Source organism: Carya illinoinensis, chromosome 6 (assembly GCF_018687715.1).
Source record: "Carya illinoinensis cultivar Pawnee chromosome 6, C.illinoinensisPawnee_v1, whole genome shotgun sequence".
Classification (NCBI taxonomy): Eukaryota; Viridiplantae; Streptophyta; class Magnoliopsida; order Fagales; family Juglandaceae; genus Carya; species Carya illinoinensis.
In genome coordinates, this window is record NC_056757.1 from 7,242,389 (window position 1) to 7,263,416 (window position 21,028).

The 21,028-nt window shown below is 34.6% G+C and overlaps 1 protein-coding gene across 1 annotated transcript; it reads right to left on the reverse strand.

The window, feature by feature from the left end:
- Positions 1-1,862: 1,862 nt before the first annotated feature.
- LOC122312541 (benzyl alcohol O-benzoyltransferase-like) lies at positions 1,863-3,578 on the reverse strand. Its single transcript, XM_043127187.1, has 2 exons — positions 3,066-3,578; positions 1,863-2,976 (listed from the first exon to the last, which is right to left on the reverse strand). Exons 1-2 carry the CDS (start codon positions 3,561-3,563, stop codon positions 2,059-2,061), a joined length of 1,416 nt encoding a protein of 471 aa, XP_042983121.1. The 5' UTR covers positions 3,564-3,578; the 3' UTR covers positions 1,863-2,058.
- Between the last annotated feature and the right edge of the window lie 17,450 nt (positions 3,579-21,028).

The following is a 21,028-nucleotide window of genomic DNA, read 5'->3' on the forward strand; positions in this document are numbered from 1 at the left end:
AAGAACTATAGCTCCTGAGTTTTTCCCTTGCTTATTACAACCTTGTTCATCTGATTCACTGCACTGTAGCTCTCATTTCTGCAGATCATGTTGAATTCGAGTGGGTTTGTGGATTTGGTTTGTGGGTTCGAGGAGAATACGAAGACTGATTGGCTCACTGGCCGACATGTGACCGTAGTGGTTGGCAAGGAGAAGAGGGGTTCTTGGTGGATCCGTTCGTGTTAGAGGAAAACCCATTTCAGGTATTGATCGAGATGTGAAGAAGGATGATCAGGAGGAGACTTTCAATGGGGAAAGCAGCAAGAAAGGGGTGATTTTTTTGGATGTGCTTTGATTGAGAGTTAAACACGGTTTAGAGTTAAACTTTGTCTAGAGAAGGAAATTGAGGAGTTCATTTTTTGGAGCATAAATTTTGAGTATTGAAGGGAAACAACGCATTCAAGTGGCTCTGGAGATTTTGATTAAAGTTCTCTGGGTTAGGAAGAGGAAGGGACATTGGGTTAGCCCTGTGATTTGTTCACCGTGGGTTTCCTAGGTAGGAGAGTTTTTTGAATGTGTTGTTTCTCTTTTCATCATGTATTGAAACTTTTCTTGAAAATTTTTTAGAATAGATCTGTGTAAAATCAATCTCAGAATTTTTGGCAAACTTTCGATTTCCCTCTATTTTTTAGACTTAGTTTGATTTTTTTTCATCTTCTTCCGATTACGATCTTAAAGCTATTCCTGGTAAGGCCATGTATAGCCAACTCCAAAGCCATAGCCAAAGCCGAACTGCCTAGATCGAATCTCCATCTTTAAGAGATGCCAAACGATTGAAACCCTCTTCCGCTTCATTCAAGCTTAAACCCAGACGCCAACTGACATCATCTAGATGGATAGCTCAAACTCACGTAATGGTTTTTAGAGAATTAAAAAAAAAATAACACAGAATCCACTACTTCTCGATGGATAGGTTGGACTGAATGGGAAGAAGCTGCGATGAACTTTGTTTTAATTTTCTTTAAACAAAATGAGAAGAAGACGGTAAATGAGATTTTTATTTTTATTTTTAATAGATGCTGACGTCAACCGACTGCACGGCGACTACATCCAACGATTGTACCTAGCAGGGCTGGTATGGCTTATAAATGGACAAACTACCAAAGGACCGGTTACATATTGACTTGACAAATTTGTGTCTTTACGAGTGGAATTTCTTTTTTTTTTTTTTTTTTTGTGAAAATAAAATTTACAACATCAACAAAAATTATTTATTTTATTATTAAATAAAAACAAAAACAATATCTCGAAAAAAATACACCAATTCATTGTCAGAATTCTAAACATTTCTTTTTCAAATAAGTCTCCTCAAACTCTTTGAAAAATGGGCAGTAATTGTGGCCATTTTTTATTTTTAATTTTATATGAAATTTTGAATTATTTCAAAAAATTTCTATATTTATTTTTAAAAAATTTATTAATTATTAAATAATAAAAATTCATTGAAAAAATTTGGATAGGTTTAACTTTTTCCTTGAAAAATAATAAAATGGAACTGTACGTATATAGAGAATCTCACTATCATTGTAAATTTTTATTTTTAATAATATTTTTAAATATTTTGAATATTTAAAAAATTACAAAATATTTTTTTAATTATTAATTAAAAAAGTACAGTCAATTCCTACTTTCTTTCTATCTGTATTATCGGTAAGAGTGGGATTTTTCAGATGAAATGGGGAGTCGGGACTGCTACACAGGAAATTTTGAATTTCACCCTTGGGTGATGCCAGTGTGCTGCCTCACTTAAACTGCTGGCTTGCCGTGTCTTTAATATAATTTTTTTTATATATTTTTTAAATATATTTAAATATTTAAAAAAATATAAAAATATATCAATTTATTAAAAATTATTTCTTTAATCATCAAGTTAAAAAGAAATTAAAAATAAAATTTAATTACATGAACGGTGAAGCTAGCTCAGAAAGCATAGCAGCATTTTTCTTTCACATTTATTGGAACGACTTCCCTTCCGACGGCCGTACGTTGAACATGAGTTAGGTTCACAGTTTAGACGCATTAAAAGTGGATTTCTTGCCTCTCCGGCGTGTTTTTCAGAAAAAAATCCAACTCCTTGACGAATATTTCCATTGCTGGGACTGGCAAGCAAATTCCCACGGCTATCCCTTCCTCTCCTTTACTATTCTTACAAGGAATATAGAAGCTCCCCGTTCTAGGAATGCCTCTCGCAACACATTCTGCTGGCCCACCATAAGCTGGCTTGCCCCACCCAAAGTCCACCTTGCCAAACCCGGCACGTGTGTTATCCGAAACACAGAATGTCCCCACCACCGTGAGGACCGGCCGGCCTCTGATCGCCATTAGATCTGCCACCGACCTCAAATACTCCTCGTTCACCTCTTCTTTTGCCTTCCTCACCAATTCCAAAGCATAACCCAAATTAGTGTTCTCGCAGAGCTTTCCGGCAGTCGTGACTGCTGCTGGGTACGCAATAACGTTGCCGTAGTAACCGCTCGGTAACGGAGGATTGAACATTTTACGCGCGTTGACGACGGACATCATGCGCACCTCCTCGTTGCTGTCGAACTGGAGTGCGATGGTGCGGCATCGCCAAAGGCATGCGATGATCACCTCAAAGGTTGTGGACTGGCTCAGGTGATGCGGCACAAACCTACGGATGGCGGACACCTCGGTACGGCCAAAAAAGAAGGAGCGACTAACCATGTCCTCGAGCGGAGTGATGTTGCCACCCTTGGTGTCGATCACCTCGTCGTACTCGCGGTGCGTGCATGTCAACCGTGTTGGGTCCCTCGCATTTAAGAGATGTCTCTGCCATACGGGTAAGACGGAAGGGGCACCCGCTCCCCGCGCCAACTCGCCCACGGCTATCATGAACTGGACCACACCAGCGCCATCGCTCATCGTGTGATTGAGGCGTAGTCCGAAGATGAACCCGCCGCATTTAAGCCGCGTCACCTGCATGCAAGTCATGAAGATAATAACACATGATCAACTATGGGGGGGAAAACTAAAAAAATTCCCGAGTTCCATGGCAGAATTTGTACCTGAATAAGCAGTAATGGGCAATGAAGAATCCGTCCAGAGCCTGCAGGTTCAAAAAGAAGCTCCTCCAAGCACGGGAATGGAGGTCGAAGAGCATCACCAAACTGCTCAAGTGTAACATCGGCATCTGCCTCGATGAATACGACACCCTCACCGGTGCATTCTACTACAAGTTTCCTTCCAGGCCCTTCTCTAAGCCTACCTGCAAATGGGTAGTAAAACACAAGTGTTTGAGCAAGTGCCTCTCTGATGACTTTCACCGGGTCTCTCCCTTGCATCGAGGGATCGTGTCTATAAAATTGTATCCCCGGGATTTGACATCGAAGAGTCTCTTGATCGTCGATATCAGAAAGTTGTTTGAACTCGTAGGGTGTGGGCTTAGCTGGAGAAATTAACTCGGGCTTAGCCCTTCGTACTGTGAATACCAGAGACTGAGTTGGTGCTGCCATGGCAAGAAAATGGTTCTTAGCAGACTCTGTAATGTGTGCACACTGCGCCATAATTCGTTCTTCGAAGTTGCTATTTATAGAGAATAGGTGAAAGGGCCGTACAACTTGTCGGCATCGCGCGTAGCATCTAACGAATGTTACAAATCTCAAATATAGTCTTATATAAATATTTTATAAAAAGTTATAAAAAATAAGTCTCATTATTTTGCTATTATTTGTACTTTAAATTCGAAAAATTAAATTATTTATCGTATTTTAATTTACGTGAAATTTTTAAAAAATTATAACAAAAAAATAAGATGAATTCAAAAGCTTTTTATATCTAAACAACCCGTAAAACTTCCTAACCTCAATCTTATTGTTTTTATATTCCATTGATATAATTTTTCTTTATTTTTTTATTATTTTTTCTTTCCACTTTTTTTTACAATCTTAATTATTCACTTTTTTATCTTTTTTTTAAGAATAATATAAATTTTTGTCAAAAAATTGCTTTTTTCTACCAATAATATTACGTAACGGTTAAACTTTAAAAGTTAGTAAGGAATATTTGAAATATATAATTAAATTTGGAATAAAAAAACTAAAATTATATAATTATTAAGAATTTAAAATTGTACATAGCACTGTAGAAATGTGTGCTGGTTAATAAAAATTAATTAAATATTTAGTAAAAAATAATTTATTATTTAATATTATTGAAAGATTTAAAAATATAATTGCTTTACCTTAATAAAAGTAAGAAAATTTTATTTTTATGATATTTTTTTTAGTTTTGATAAAAGAGTAGGAATAACAAATATATATAAATATATTAATAAATTTAAAAGAAAAAGAAAAAAGAAGAATTTAGAATTAATAAGGTTGCTCTTACAGTATACAAGTTCATTTAAAATTAATTGAATATTTTTATTTATTATCAATATATTATATATTTAATAAAAAGAAAAAATTGAAAAATCATATATAAGATGTAAAATTATTCAGCAGTGTTCTTACAAAAGCATTTCTTTGTTTTTGAGTTTGCTGCTAATAGCACCTAATTATTATAACCTCTCAATCTAAATAATACGTTTTTATTAACCGAACCAGCCCTACGCATAGTCCCCTAATCGTTAGACTATTGACTAATTAATTTTATTTAAAAAATCTCTAGAAAAGATTTTCTTCCGCCTTGGCAAAACGTGCCTTGCTATCTTACCTTTATTTTAAATTTGGTTATGATCGCGCCGCGATCTTTCCTTTGTCTTCCCACGAACTACCAACTTTTCGCACCAGTCCCTTCTTCTAGATAATATTTTTACATTATATTTATATATATTTTATTTATATTTATTAAATTTAAAATTCTTTATACTCATAATTAATATTATTGTATATATATTTGATAAGAGAAAAATTAAAATTAAAAATTAAAAAATTATATATGAAATATAAAATAACGAGCTAAATCTTTCAATTATAAATTAGAGATCAATACTACTGATCATCGTCCAAACTGTTGGAATAAAACTTTCGCTACATGCAAGCTTTTTGGTAAGAGTAATTTATATATAGTATAAAAGGATGTAAAACTTGCATTTTTAAATTTTTGTTTTAAATTAGGATATTCACATAAAAAATTAATTTTTTATAAAAAAAATCCATGTCCTTTTCATTTTCTGTTAATTGTTCCTTTTCAGAAAATGGTTGGCGGTACTTGAATATCTTAAGTCATGTTTAATTGTTAGACTCAACTAAGATCATCTCAAATCAGTTTAATTTTAAACCGAATTTAATATCTAAATACCAAATTCTTAAATTGTTAAACTTATTTCAATTTAAAACCTCTTTACACTTAGAAATCATAAGATTTTCAACTCAACATCTCTTTATAGGTGATATCTATAATATTTTTCAATTTTTTATAAATATCTCTAAACTCATTTTAACATTCAAATATATCTAAATTCATGCCTAGTAGCCTCGCTGGGAAGTACAAATTGATGGCAAAAGAGATGGAAGATCTTCCTCACTTTTACAATTATTGAGTCGGACAAATTTACCCTACAACGTGAAAATCATGGTCGTGCCACTTCCGCCCAAATTCAGAATGCCACAAATAGAGATTTACGATGGGTCAAAGGACCCAATAGATTATTTGGAGAATTTCAATGCGCATATCACGCTCCATGAATTCCTAGAAGAAATCGCTTGTCGGGATTTTTTCCTGACCTTAAGGGGAATTGTGAGAGGATGGTTTAGCACACTCCGACCCGGATCGATAGAAAGCTTTGAAGAGTTATCTAGATAGTTTTTGACGCAATTTATGCCTAGTAGGAGGTGCCAGCGACCAGCAATGTACCCCTTAATGGTTAAACAAAGGGAAGACGAGGACCTGGAGACGTGCCTCACCTGCATTAATAAAGAGAGGTTGACGATGGATGATCAAGATGAGAAGATTATTCTACTCACATTGTTGGGCAGAATTTGGCCACGTAGTCCTTTGATGACCAAATTGGCTAAGAAGAACCTCTACTCTGAGAGAGTTTATGGATAGGGTGGACGACTTCGTCAATGTTGAAGATACACTGCAGACCCTTGTGGATCTAAGGAAAGGGAACCCAAGACAATGCAAAGCCCGTTCAGGGGACAAGAAGCCTACATTAAATCATCAAGATAGGAGACACAAAAGGTGACAAGAGCATAACAATAGACTTATTCACAATAATTTGATATACAAGAAAAAAAATGAGCCAAGAAGAGAAAATCACCAACCTAGGATTGGCAACTGCTACTAAAAGTATCACCAAACGAATTTACACTAGACAGAAGACTGCACGACCATTAAGAAAAGGGTCACTGAATTGGCAGGTACTAGAGAGTTAGAGTGAATGGTCGCAGAATGCTTAAAGTCTAAGCAATGGTATGAACAAGGACACAGCTCCCATAGAAGTGACAACCCAAATAGGCGGCGACCACCAAGGGAGGATACTCCTGGCAATGACAAAGACATGGTGCCCCTAGGTGTTCTCATGTGAATTTTCTGGGGTGGTGTGCCCTTATCTAGCTGAAGGGCGCATGCCCGAAAAGCTAGATATGAAGAAGTTTATGTGGTGGACAAGTCATCCATGCACCAAAAGCTTAATACCTTCATAGCTATTTCTTTCAGAGAAGAAGATTGTGAAGGGGTATTGTATCTGCATGATGATGCATTAGTAATGACCCTCTTAGTTTCCAATTACACTACCAGGTGTATTCTTATTGACAATGGTAGCTCCAGACATATCGTTTTGGGAGGCCTTTGTGAATATGGGCATAGATGCAACTAAGTTGAGATTCTCTTCGATGCCGTTTAAGGGTTTCTCTACAGATTTTACCTAACCAGTGAGCGCCATCACTCTCCCAATCACAGCAGGAAGGGGAACAAGTACTGCCACCACCATGATCGACTTCCTAGTCGTAAAAGCTCCCTCCTCATACAACGTTATATTAGAGCGATCGACATTGAACAGTCTTAGGGCAATCACATGTACGTACCATGTCAAAATGAAGTTCCCAACTGAGAGAGAGTTGAATAAAAATATTATAAAGTTATAATATTGTTATAATAATATTTCTTAATATTATTTTTGTTTTACAATTTAAAAAATTTGAATTATTATATGTATTTTATATGGAAGTTTTGAAAGTTGCAATGATTAGGTAATAATTAAATTAAAAATTAAAAAATAAAAAATATTTATATTTGAGTGATGTTTGAAAAAGATGATATTATATGAATTCCCAAAATGAGGCCATATTGACTCTCTCGGTTTGAGTTTATAACTTTGAGAGGTTTTTTAGATAATTTAAATATTTTTGAAAAAATAATATCTTTGATAAATTTATAAGATGTAATTTATGCACTTAAAAAATTAAAATTTTATTTAAAAAAAATACCAAATTAAAGTTTGCGTTAACGCTATCTTTTTTACCTATATATATATTGAAGATAACATTATCTGTTTTGAAAAACTAACTTAAATGGTTTCAAACATATGTTTATCAAATAACAAATATTTTTTAAATAATATAATTTTTTAATAAAGTTGTACCATTTTTTTTAAATAGACTTCAATTCAATTCATGAATGAAGGAAGTTATAGCTGTGATCAATAAATCTGAGTATAAACCCCGATTACAAGCCAGCTACACATCAGTTAAAAGCATCCCCGCGCATAATTTTTATTGTGTCGGACATTGTCTAAAAAAATTCAAAAACTCTCTAATGACACAACCCTTCTGAGATGCGAGACTCTGTGAACACAGAGATGTCCATCTCGCCTTGTCTGTGAGAACCATTTCACCTATCACCCCACCCGCCAAAGGAGGAGGAGATTTTCTACTCTCATCCTCCAAAAAAGGATAGTGACTCACTATTCTCATCCTCTAAAAGAGGAAAGATAATTGTCTATTTCAAAAATTCTTATTAACCTAATAGAAATAGCAGAAATTAAAATACCACATTGACAACCCTAACTGAAAAGCAACAAACAAACACTATACTCTCCATTATCTGCCCACGCCGTATACCCAATCACGATATGCTTTGGTATGCTACGGACCACTCCCTCCCGAAGCTGACGCAGGCCACCCAGAAGGCCTTGCCTCATGATTTCTCAGCACAGCAATGTTCTCACTGAACATCCCGTCTCTTCCCAGTCCATGTAACTGACAGCATGATACGTCTCCACTTGCCTTATTTTCTGTTATGAGTTGTATATATCTACTTCCTTATTTAGATAACAGACTTTCCATACTTAGGCAGATTTTGTACATAGTCATAGTTTCCTTTCTTGTAAATAGATTTAATTCCTGTAATTTAACCTTGATTTCAGCCTTGTATCTTGCACACTTGTGCCTATATAATGAAAGGAAATCCTCACTAAGGAGGTATTGAATCATCTTGACATGGTATCAAGAGCCAGACCTTAGAGAAATATTTCTGGTTCATTCTCGTGGGATTTTTTTTTCTGGTTGGAGGCTAGTGTTGACTCTGTCGGCACTTTCTGTGAGTTGTTTGCTTGTGGTTGGGCTGCAATTATTTTTTTCTCGGTGGTGGGTGTCAGTTTTCATCCCGTCGGCACTGTCTGTGTTGGTTTCTTGCTGTCGTTGTCACTGGGCTGTGCTATTTCTTGGAGTTTTGTAGCTGTCGGCAGTTTCTGTGATAGATTTGGGATTCTCGGCATTCTCTGTGTAGCTTTCGACAGTTTCTATGTAGGAGTTGGGCTTCTCGGCATTTCTGTGAGTTTAATTTTTTGGTTTCTCGACACCTTGGGTTTGTTTGATTCACGGCAGTTCCTTTTCTTTGGTTCTCGGCAATTTTTTTGGTGCTTAGTAGATACGTGCAGTATTATTCTTGGCTGGTTTCCATTTTATGAGCATCATATCTTCAGATTCTTTTACTGTGAAATTTACGGGTAAAAATTATTCTGCTTTGGAATTTCAATTTCGCTTATTTGTTTTGGGAAAAGATTTATGAGGTCATATTGATGGTAGTGATCCCGCTCCTACTGAGCCTCCTAAGTTGGCTCAATGGACAATTAAAGATGCTAGGGTGATGACATGGATTTTAGGCTCTGTTGATCCCCTTATTGTTCTCAATCTAAGGCCTTATAAGACTGCTCAATCTATGTGGGAATACTTACGGAAAGTATATAATCAGGACAATACTGCCCGACGTTTTCAATTAGAATACGAGATTGCCAGTTACACTCAGGGCGATCTCTCTATTCAAGATTATTTTTCTGGCTTTAATACTCTGTGGGGAGAGTTTACTGACATGATTTATGCCAAGGTCCCGGAAGCTTCTCTCTCTGTTGTGCAGGTCGTTCATGAACAAAGTAAGCGTGATCAGTTTTTAATGAAGTTACGACCTGAATTTGAGGCCACTCACTCCAATTTGATGAACCGTGATCCTGTGCCCTCTTTGGATGTTTGTTTTGGGGAGTTACTTCGTGAGGAGCAGCGTCTTGCCACCCAGGCCACTTATCAGCATGACAAAATGATACCCAATGCTGTGGCGTACGCTGCTCATGGGAAAGACAAGGGACGAGACATGCGGAATGTTCAATGCTTCAGCTGCAAGGAATACGGACATATTGCTGCCCACTGTGCCAGAAAATCTTGCAACTACTGTAAGAAGCCGGGCCATATTATTAAAGATTGTCCTAGTTGTCCCCAGAATCGTCAGGCTAATGCTTATCAGGCTACTGTGGGTTCCTCTTCTTCTGCTGCTGCGGGAGATTCTTCTACTCTTACTACAGAGATGGTTCAGCAAATGATTATTTTAGCATTTTCAGCCTTAGGGCTGCAAGGTAACGGTTCCCTTATATGGCTTGTTGATTTGGGTGCGTCTAATCACATGACTAACTCTTTTGATACTCTTAGCAATGTTCGGCCTTATAATGGCTCATCACACATTCAGATTGCTAATGGTAGTCAGTTACCTATTCATGCTATTGGGGATGTTGATTCTACTGTTCGGGATGTTTTTGTATCACCTCAGCTCTCTACTAGTCTTATATCTGTTGGACAATTGGTTGATAACAACTGTGATGTTTGTTTTTCTCGTGATGGTTGTCTTGTGCAGGATCAGGTGTCGGGCCAGATACTCGCAAATGGGCCTAAAGTTGGACGTTTATTTCCTCTACATTTTTCTCTTCCTGTTGTTATTTCGTTTGCTTGTCACACTGTGAACAATAAGTATGAAGTATGGCACAAACGGTTGGGTCATCCTAATTCTGTTGTTTTATCTCATGTAATAAATTCTGGTTTGTTGGGCAATAAAGATAATTTTTCTTCTCCTCTTTCTTTTGATTGCTCCACATGCAAATTAGGTAAAAGTAAGTCTCTTTCTTTTCCTTCTCATGGTAGTCATACTGAACGTTGTTTCGATTTGATTCATAGTGATGTGTGGGGCATTTCTCCTATTATCTCACATGCCAATTATAAATACTTTGTTACTCTTATTGATGATTATACGAAGTATACCTGGATTTATTTTCTTTGTTCTAAATCTGAGGTCTTCTCTGTTTTCCAACAATTCACTGCTTATGTTGAGACTCAATTTTCTTCTCACATTAAAATTCTAAGGACTGATTCAGGTGGTGAATATATGTCTCGTGAGTTTCATGATTTTCTTCAACAACGTGGCATTGTTTCTCAACGTTCTTGTCCTTATACACCTCAGCAGAATGGTGTTGCTGAACGTAAAAATCGACATTCGTTGGATGTTGTTCGTACTTTATTGCTTCAATCATCTGTTCATTCTAAATTCTGGGTCGAAGCCTTGTCTACGGCTGTTTATTTAATTAATAGATTGCTGTCGAGTGTCCTGAATTTTGAAACTCCTTACTTTCGTCTTTATCATCGGCATCCTAGCTACCTTGATATGCATACTTTTGGCTGTGTTTGTTTTGTTCATTTACCTTCACATGAGCGTCATAAACTATCTGCTCAATCGGTTAAATGCGCTTTTATGGGTTATAGTACTTCGCACAAAGGTTATGTTTGCTATGATCCATGCTCTAACCGATTTCACATTTCTCGTCATGTTGTTTTCTTTGAAAATCAGTCATTCTTTTCTTCTCATGTTGAGTCTTTGCCTGAGATGCATGTCTTGCCTAATTTTGATGACTTGGCTTCTTCTTCTGTTCGCTTCAAACCTGGCCTTGTCTATGAAAGACGACATTCTACTTTGCCCCTTCCTGAGCCTGATCCGCCATCTGAGCCTGCTCCGACTGCATCTTCTACGGGTGATCCGGACACTATCACAGTTCCTCGTCGTTCGACCAGAGTGTCTCGTCCGCCCGATCAGTATGGTTTCTCCCATACCTCTCTTCATACTACTTTGTCTTCCATTCCTATTCCGTCCGGATATTCTGCGGCAGCTAAACATGATTGTTGGCGTGGGGCGATGGCTGATGAACTTCAAGCTCTTCAAGATAATCATACATGGGATGTTGTCCCTTGTCCTGCTCAGGTGAAACCTATTAGTTGCAAATGAGTTTATTCTATCAAGCTGCGTTCCGATGGGACTCTGGATCGATATAAGGCCCGTTTGGTTGCACTTGGCAATAAGCAAGAGTATGGGGTGGACTATGAGGAGACTTTTGCTCCGGTGGCTAAGATGACTATAGTGCGCACTGTCCTTTCTGTTGCTGCCTCTCAAGGTTGGTCTCTTCATCAAATGGATGTCAAAAATGCCTTCTTCATGGCGACCTTAAAGAAGAGATATACATGACCATTCCACCTGGTTTGTCCTCTTCTTCTCCCTCAGATGTCTGTAAGTTGAAACGCTCGTTATATGGGTTGAAACAAGCTCCTTGTGCATGGTTTGATAAATTCCGCTCCACTTTGCTTCAATTTTCCTTTAAGCAGAGTCAATATGACTCTTCTTTATTTTTCTGTAAAACATCGATTGGAATTGTTCTTCTTCTGGTTTATGTTGATGATATTGTTATTACTGGGACGGATTCTGTCTTGATCACCCAACTGTAGCAGCATCTTCAAGCCTCATTTCATATGAAGGACCTTGGTCCTCTTACATACTTCTTGAGGTTGGAAGTTCATACTGATCTATCTGGCATTTTTTTGAATCAGCATAAATATACTCAGGATCTGATTACTTTGGTTGGTCTCCAGGATACTTCTTCTGTGGATACTCCTTTGGAAGTAAACATGAAATATCGTTGGGACGAGGGTGATCTCCTCTCTGATCCTACTCTGTATCGACAATTAGTGGGGAGCCTGAACTATTTGACTATTACTCGGCCTGATATTTCATTTGCTGTCCAGTAGGTTAGTTAGTTCATGCAGGCTCCCCGTCATCTACATTTTGCTGCTGTTCGTCGTATTATTCGCTATCTTCGCAGCTCTCCTAGCCGTGGCCTGTTCTTTCCTACTGGGACTTCTCTTAATCTTGTGGCTTACAGTGATGCTGATTAGGCAGGATGTCCTGATACGCGACGCTCTGTTACAGGCTGGTGCATGTTTCTTGGTGACTCCTTGATCTCTTGGAAGAGTAAGAAACAGGATCGTGTTTCCAAACCTTCCACTGAATCTGAATACCATGCGATGTCTGCTGCTTGCTCTGAGATTCTTTGGCTTCGTGGTCTCCTCCTGAGCTTGGTTGCGCTCAGTCTGATCCTACTCCTCTCCACGCTGACAACACTAGTGCCATTCAAATTGCTGCCAATCCCGTTTTTTATGAACGCACGAAACACATTGAGGTGGACTGTCATTCCATTCGGGAAGTATTGGACACTCACATCATTTCTCTTCCTCATATTTCTACTGACCTCCAGATTGCTGATGTATTTACTAAGGCCATGACACGACACCGTCATCAGTTTCTTGTGGGCAAATTGATGCTTCTTGACCGACCAGCATCAATTTGAGGGGTGATGACAGCATGATATGTCTCCACTTGTCTTATTTTCTGTTATGAGTTGTATATATCTACTTCCTTATTTAGATAGCAGACTTTCCATACTTGGGCAGATTTTGTACATAGTCATAGTTTCCTTTATTGTAAATAGATTTAATTCCTGTAATTTAGCCTTGATTTCAGCCTTGTATCTTGCACACTTGTGCCTATATAATGAAAGGAAATCCTCACTAAGGAGGTATTGAATCATCTTGACAGTAACCAGCTCCGTCGCCATCAGTCTCTTCCCAATGCTAAAATCAGATCTGATAATCTCCACTTTAGGCTGGCAGAGACTAAAAAACAGAGACGAAACCAGCCTCTATTCTTATAACAACCAAACACAGAACCGTCGAGAGGCTTATTCTAGACTCCCAAACCAAAAACCAGATCTAGCATATCTAACAACCAAACGAAAACAATGAAGAACTAAGAAACCATCTAAACACTACGACTCCCGATTTCCGGCCACCATCCATAGGAGTGTCCGCCATGAGTTGCACCCGGACTTCTCCCCAAAACCCCTTTAAAACCTCCATGCAGCTCGGCATACAACTCGAAAAACAACCCTTTGTTTTCCATGGATAAAACAGAGATCCTTTACCCCGCGGGAAGCACCCCAAACCAACATGCAAAAAACATCATCTCCAAGAGCAAGTCACCCGAATCAACTCACACTGTAACCCTATGAGAAATCCCCACAGAAGACTATACCAAAACAGTCAGGAGCATCGAACAAAACGAAACCGAGAACCTTCACCCCCAAAGTGAAATGTCTCTTTGCCCAGCTAGGTGTAAAAATAAAGTAGAGGCCTCGAGACACAGCCTCTAGTGGTGGCCTTTCAACCACCAAAATCGCATCTAAACAGATCTTATTTTTAGAAAAAAGGAAACGAAAAATAGAAAAAGAAAGGGTTGGGGGAGGGAGGGAGGGAGGAGCCGAAGCTCCACCTCCCTTGGACGGTTTTCAAATTCTTCAACCTAGAGAGAAGATAGAGATTCTCTCAATAATAAAGTTGTATCATTAAAAGCACTAATATAGATTATATATATATAAGAAAAAAAAAACTCTAACATAAAAAACTTCTTTTGTTACCATAATTTAAAATATATACTTACGGTGCCGTGCAGATGGATGCCCTACACTTTTTGTTATTAGGACATAGGGCTCCAACCAAGGCCAAAGGTTTATTCTATTCCCCCAGCTCAAAATTATATATATAAATAAATCCGTAAGTATAAAATAAAGTCATTTTATACTCTCAAATGAGTGTATTTAAACCAAAATCTTAATCTCTCTCTCTCTCTCCCCCCCTTGATGTTCTTACTTATTTCCTTGTGGTCGTGCCTTTGTATTATTGTGTGTTTGGTTGTTTGTAATTTCTTGAATTTGTTATTAGATAAAAAAATCTATAAATTTTAGGAAATGTTTGTGAATTTGTCGGTATTTTGAATTTTTAAAAAATATTTCTAATTTTTTATTATTATTTTTTATTATGAGTGAACAAGATGAGACAGATAACCATTAGAATTAATTCGCCCACAATATTTTAAAGAGAGTTTTACTATATATAAATAAAATCGTATACTAATTTATATATTAATACTAATTAATTATATTAATATGTTATTATACTCACAAATAAATTTTTTCTCCTTAAGAAATCACCTATCCCTGTGCAGTACCAAGGAACAGGCCCAAACTATTCTCCCCCATGCGAGGTCGGGGAGAGGGACAGTGAAGAAAGATAGAAAAATTATTGTTTGCACGTGTTTCGTACGTAAATACGGATTCAGTGTACCTATCTTTTCTTGATTCATTTACAAAGTTTTTATGACATGATTGTGAAGTTTGGACGTGACAATTTGAGTTTCTTATTTTTTATTTATTTGGAATGAATTGTGTATAAATATAGGAATCGGTCGAGTTGAGTTTGGGGATGATGGTCGATATTTTTCTGGATCGGACCGATTTCTCATAGGAATCGGATTGGATGGTTAGGTATCGATTCGATCTGATTAGTCTGATTTAATTATTTTCTTTCATCTTTCTTTTATAAATATATTAATAAAAAAATTATTTAAATTATTAAAAGTAAAATCCCATTCGTACCGATAATACGCATATAAAGAAAGTAGGTATTGATTGTATTTTTTTAATTAATATTTTGTAATTTTTTAAATATTCAAAATATTTTAAAAAATAAAAATTTACAATAATTAGTGAGATTCTCGAATAGACGTACAGTCTCCATTTATTATTTTTCAAGGAAAAAGTTAAACCTATCCAAATTCTTCCAATGATTTTTTAATTTTAATTTTTTATTTAATAATTAATAAATTTTTTTAATAAATATTTATAATTTTTAAAATAATTAAAATAATTTAAAATTTCCTATAAAATAAAAAATAAAAAAATGGCCACAATTACTACCCATTTTTAAAGAGTTTGAGGAGACTTATTGGAAAAAGAAATGTTTAGAATCTTGATAATGAATTCGAGTATTTTTTGCGATATATTATTTTTATTCAATAATAAAATAAATAATTTTTATTGATGTTATAAATTTTATTTAAAAAAAAAAAATCTGCTTGTAAAGACACAAATTTGGATCGGTTATCCGTGGCCGTTGAGCCACTCTATCAAAAATCGTCGAGTCATTCGTCAAGCCAAATATGTAAGTGGTCATTTGGTAGTTTGTCCATTTTTAAGCCGTACACCTACTTTTCTGATGTCCCTGCGATCATCGTATACTTGCTATGAATCAAAATACGCATTTGGATTTCATTTAGGGGAAGCTCCAACAGGAATATCTCGGCATTTTTCTTTCATTTAAGATGGTGCTACGTCCACCGATCGCTGGGAGCTATAGTTAATTATTGGATACTACTACGTATAGCAACCTAGTACTATTGGAGCTATTATTAGACTTAAGTAAATTTTTATTTTTTTGTTATTTATATATATTTTTAATATTTTTAAACATTTTTTTTAAATTACAGCATTATTAAAAAATTATTTTTTATTTTTAATTTTTTTCTCTTATTAAATATGTGATATATAGATGATGAGTAAAATAACTCAATTAGTTTAAGAAGAATAAAACTAAAAAAAAAAATTAATATGTGTGGTGTGTGGTGTGTAGTGTGTGTAAATGATGAGTAGTAAAAGGGTGACCCCTAATAAAAGGAGAGGATCACGTGGGAAGCATGGAAAAATCACCCTAGCGCAAATGAGAGTGGAGCATGCCACCTCAAGGGAACGGAGTCCCATATACTCTTGAAAAGGATAGGAGAGCGAAGGGGCAAGAGACCCTTGATCTTCTAGTGAGAAAAGAATGAAGAACTAGACAATATGCATCCCCTGACAGAACAACGTTGGGAGTTACACCACATTAAATGCATTTCCCTTAGAGGGCCATGTCGCATTAAATGTACTCGCTAGAAAGTCATGCTGTAATAAACATGGTGGAAGGAACTACAGGCAAGGATACCTCCCTCTGCCGTAAAGCATGGGCGTCTGATCCTAAGGACTAGTTATAATAAAGACTCACAGGTATCGAGATAGTGGTAGACTCTCTAAACTCTCTCTACTTATTTACATACTTCTCGAAAGCGATTGTGACTTTGGCATCAAACACTTCCTGGTCACACCACGACCATCGTTTCATGGTTTTTTTTTTTTTTTTTTTGTGTTTGCAAGCCCCAAACTGAAGACCCCAAGTGCTGAGAGCCCGACTAAAAGGCATATGAAACACGATATTAACAATACTCTTAATATTCAAACAAAGTCCTTGTTAGGTGACCGAGATAGATATGAAAAATTCTTCAATAATGAAATAATTTGTGAATAATAATAAAATTGTATAAATTAAGATATTTTATTAGATTTTGAGATAGAGAAAGTTGAATAAAAATATTATAAAGTTATATTATTATTATTATTATAATATTTCTTAATATTATTTTTGTTTTACAATTTAAACAATTTGAATTATTTTTTATATTTTATATGAAAATTTTGAAAGTTGTAATAATTAGTTAATAATTAAATAAAAAAAGTTAAAAATTAAAAATTAAAAAATATTTGTATTTGAGTGATTTTTGAAAAAGATAATATTATATAAATTCCAAAATGAGGCCATATTGGCTCTCTCAGTTTGAGTATATAAGTTTAAAACGTTTTTTAAATAATTTAAATATTTTTTAAATAATAATATATTTGGTAAATTTATAAGATGTAATTTTTGCACTTAAAAAATTAAAAATTTATTTAAAAAAATACCAAAATAAAGTTTGTGTTAACGCTATCTTTTTTAAAATACTAACTTAAATGGTTTCAAACAAATGTTTATCAAATAACAAATAGTTTTTAAATAATATAATTTTTTAATAAATTTGTAACATTAAAAGCTTTAATATAGATTTCTTTAAAAAAAAAAAAAAAAAAACTTCATTTGTTACCATAATTTAAAATATGTACTTACGGGAGCTGTGCGGATGGATGCCCTGCACTTTTAGTTATTGGGAGATAGGGCTCAAACTAAACGCAGACCTGCCCAAAGTTTATCCTATTCCTCCAGCTCAAAATTATATATATAAATAAATTCGTTAGTATAAAATAAGGTCATTATATACCTCAAATGAGTGTATTTAAAACAAAATCTTAATCTACCTCTCTCTCTCTCTCTCTCTGATGTTCTGACTTATTTTCTCGTGGTCGTGCCTTGGTCTTATTATGTGTTTGATTATTTATAATTTCTTGAATTTGTTATTAGATAAAAAATCTGTAAATTTTAGAGATGGTTTGTGGATTTGTTGATATTTTAAATTTTTTTAATTATTTTTTATTATAAGTGAACGAGATGAGACGGATGATAGTCCGGATCAATCCCTCCCCAACATCCTGAACAGAGTTTTGCTACCAGGGTACAGGGCCTAAACTATTCCTCTCGCATGCGAGGTTGGGGAGAGGGATAGAGGGCCCCTATTTAAAGGAGCCTGCTACAGCCACTGCTAGGGCTCCTGTCAGACTAAAAAGTTTTTTTTTTTTTTTTGGTTTTTTTTTTTACATCATTTTCTTAATACTTTTAAATATTTAAAAAAATATAAAAAATTCACAAAAATATTAAATAATATTTTCTTAATCACTAAAATAAAAAAATAAAAAATAAAAAATAAAAGTTGGAAGCAATGACTCCCAACGTACAGGAGATCTAGCATTTTTCCTATTTAAAACTACAAGCAGATGTATTATTGTGATTATACAAAGTTTTTATGACATGATTGTGATGTTTGGATGTGATAACTTGAGTTCTTTTTTTAATTATTATTATTTGAATGAATTGTGAATAAATATGGTTTAGGTGAAGAGAAATGATATTTACAGTCGTGATTATGCAAGCGGCGTGTAGTCGTTTTGAAAAAAATGAATTAATATGGGACCCATATGAAAAAAAACTAATTTTTTAATTATGGACCCCACTCTTTTTCAAAATGATTGCGCGGCGTTTGCAATTCTACGACTGTATGTAGCATTGCTCTTAGATGAAAGTTTTATAGATTTTTGCAAGTGTGACTCAAATGTTGTAGTTTCGGGATGATTGTTTATATTTTTCTGGATCGGACCGGTCTGGAATTGGATTAGATCGTTAGCTATTGATTTCATCGGATCGGTCTAATTTAATTATTTTATTTTATATTTCTTTTACAAAGAAATTAATAAAAAAATTATTTAAATTACTAAAATTAAAATTAAATAAATTATTAATTTAGATTGTATAACTAATTTATTAAAAAATATATAATTAACTATAATTATATTTACGATGTTGATAGTTACTATTTACTAATTTAGACTTTACTTTTTATTATGCATAATTATTAATAATTTCCTACATTTTATATAGTTAATTAATATAAAATAATTTCATTCTATATAGATTATTCATGTTTGCTTGCAATTTAGGTATTTAAAACAAATTACCTAATTATATTAATTAAGTGTAAATAGTAGAGTATGTATGAATATATTATGTATTTACATATATTATCACATGAGTTATGATACATTATTAATTGATAGCATATGTTATTTAAAATTTTATATGGTCAATTATAATAGATTAGATTAAAATTATATAATTAATTTATACAACTACTATATAAAATAATATAATATATTTTAAAAATATACATACTATTCACTCGATTTCAATCCAGTCCGGTCCAAAAATCATAGATCCACAATAATTATTTTTTTATTTTGTAATTAAGGAAATATTTTTTTAATAATATTGTGAATTTTTTTAAAAAAATATTTAAAATTATTAAAAAAATACATATAAAAAAAGTTAAAAAAACAAAAATACAAACAGACACTAATGGTAGCTCCCAGTGGGGCAGCGGCTGTAGTGCCATCCTTTTCAATCTTTTCTTAGTTTCTTAATGGAAAATGTTTTTTGCAATTGCGTTGGGGAGCCGCGGCGTAGTCGATGCCAATGTGGCATAAATGAAATGGTCCGTTTCATTCAATTCAAAGCATTTTAATGAAACAGTTCGTTTCATTCAATTCAAAGCATTTTAATGAAACAGTTCGTTTCATTCAATCGTAGCTACCTCAATTTCTTTCTTTCTTCCCTCGTGTTTTACACTTCGATTCTCCCATTTTCAATCCCTATCCTCCTTCTCCGCCTCTCTTCCAAACTAAAAAATAGAAGTGATTTACTTCAATATAAATAGAATGGAGTAACAATAGCCACCATCAACCAATTTTATGGTATTGGTTGATGTTAGCTATTGTAAAATGCTTTTTTTCCTGATGTTTAGATTATTGTATTGTGAATCTGGTTTTGGTTAGAATGTCAACATCATCATCAATGTTTTCTGCATTTGTTCTTAATCGTACTTTGAGTACATCAGTGTGCTTCTGTGAGGTTGAAGCTATACCAAGATACTCAAATATTACAAGAAATCCTGACCGAACCTTCTTAGGATGTTGAAAGTATAACACTGAGGTAACTAAAGAATTCATCTTAAACATTTGCATTATGTGTTTAGTCTTATACAATATTTTTGCGTATATAATCTTTTCCTTTAAAATGGTTAGGGATTACTGTATTGTAAGTATTTCAAGTGGGCAGATAGTCAAGACATAGACCAAGACCTTCTGAAAGGGAAAAATGAATTGCTAAGGAAAGAGGCATATTTGGACAAGATACTCGATGATATTGAGAAAATGGATATTCAGCTCCGTAAGAAAGCAGATGAGATTGAGAAGAAAGAGATTTTGCGAGCAAGCAAAAACGAGAAGATTGTGAAGAATGAGTGGATGCTTCTTCAGTGACAAGCTGAAATCAGGCGCTCCTGCACACTATTTTGGCTGTTTTGGGCTTTTGTCATTATTGTGATTTGTTACATGCTAGTATCTAAGTGATGCCAGATTATATCACAAGTTATTTGATAGTATTAAGGTTATTGTAAAAAATCTGTATGTTAATACTCTTAAGTTAATTAGTATTAATGCTAAGTGATGGTGGAAATACTGTAACTATATTTTGGTCATTTTGTTGGACTTGTTGTAATTGTATCACAAGAGGTTGAACCTATGTTTTGAGGAATGTATTTGCTTTTGAATTCAAAGTACTTGTACAAGTGTAGGAAGAATTGTACTTGTAAGAACTTTTTTATATGTCTGATTGACTGGTGCAAAACTGCAAGTGCACAGTATTGTAGTTTTATAGTAAAGTGATAAGAAGAGTATCGTCCTCAGGGATTGGTACCTTACTCTTGCCAAATACCAAAATTATACTAATCTCAATTTTATCTAGAGGAATCACTAAGATTTTTGTAGCTGCCAATTAAACTAAGATCAATTCAGAGAGTAATACGCAAATGAAATAAAACTGACGTTCGAAGATCAAATTAATGGGAAAGAAAACTTCTAAGAAATCGATTTCACCTAATTCTTCACTATGCTTTTCTCATCCAGCTAACTTAATTTAATTCTCTTTTATCTATTAGCAAATCTCTAAATCATCCAAAAGCTTCTTTCGATAGTCAATTG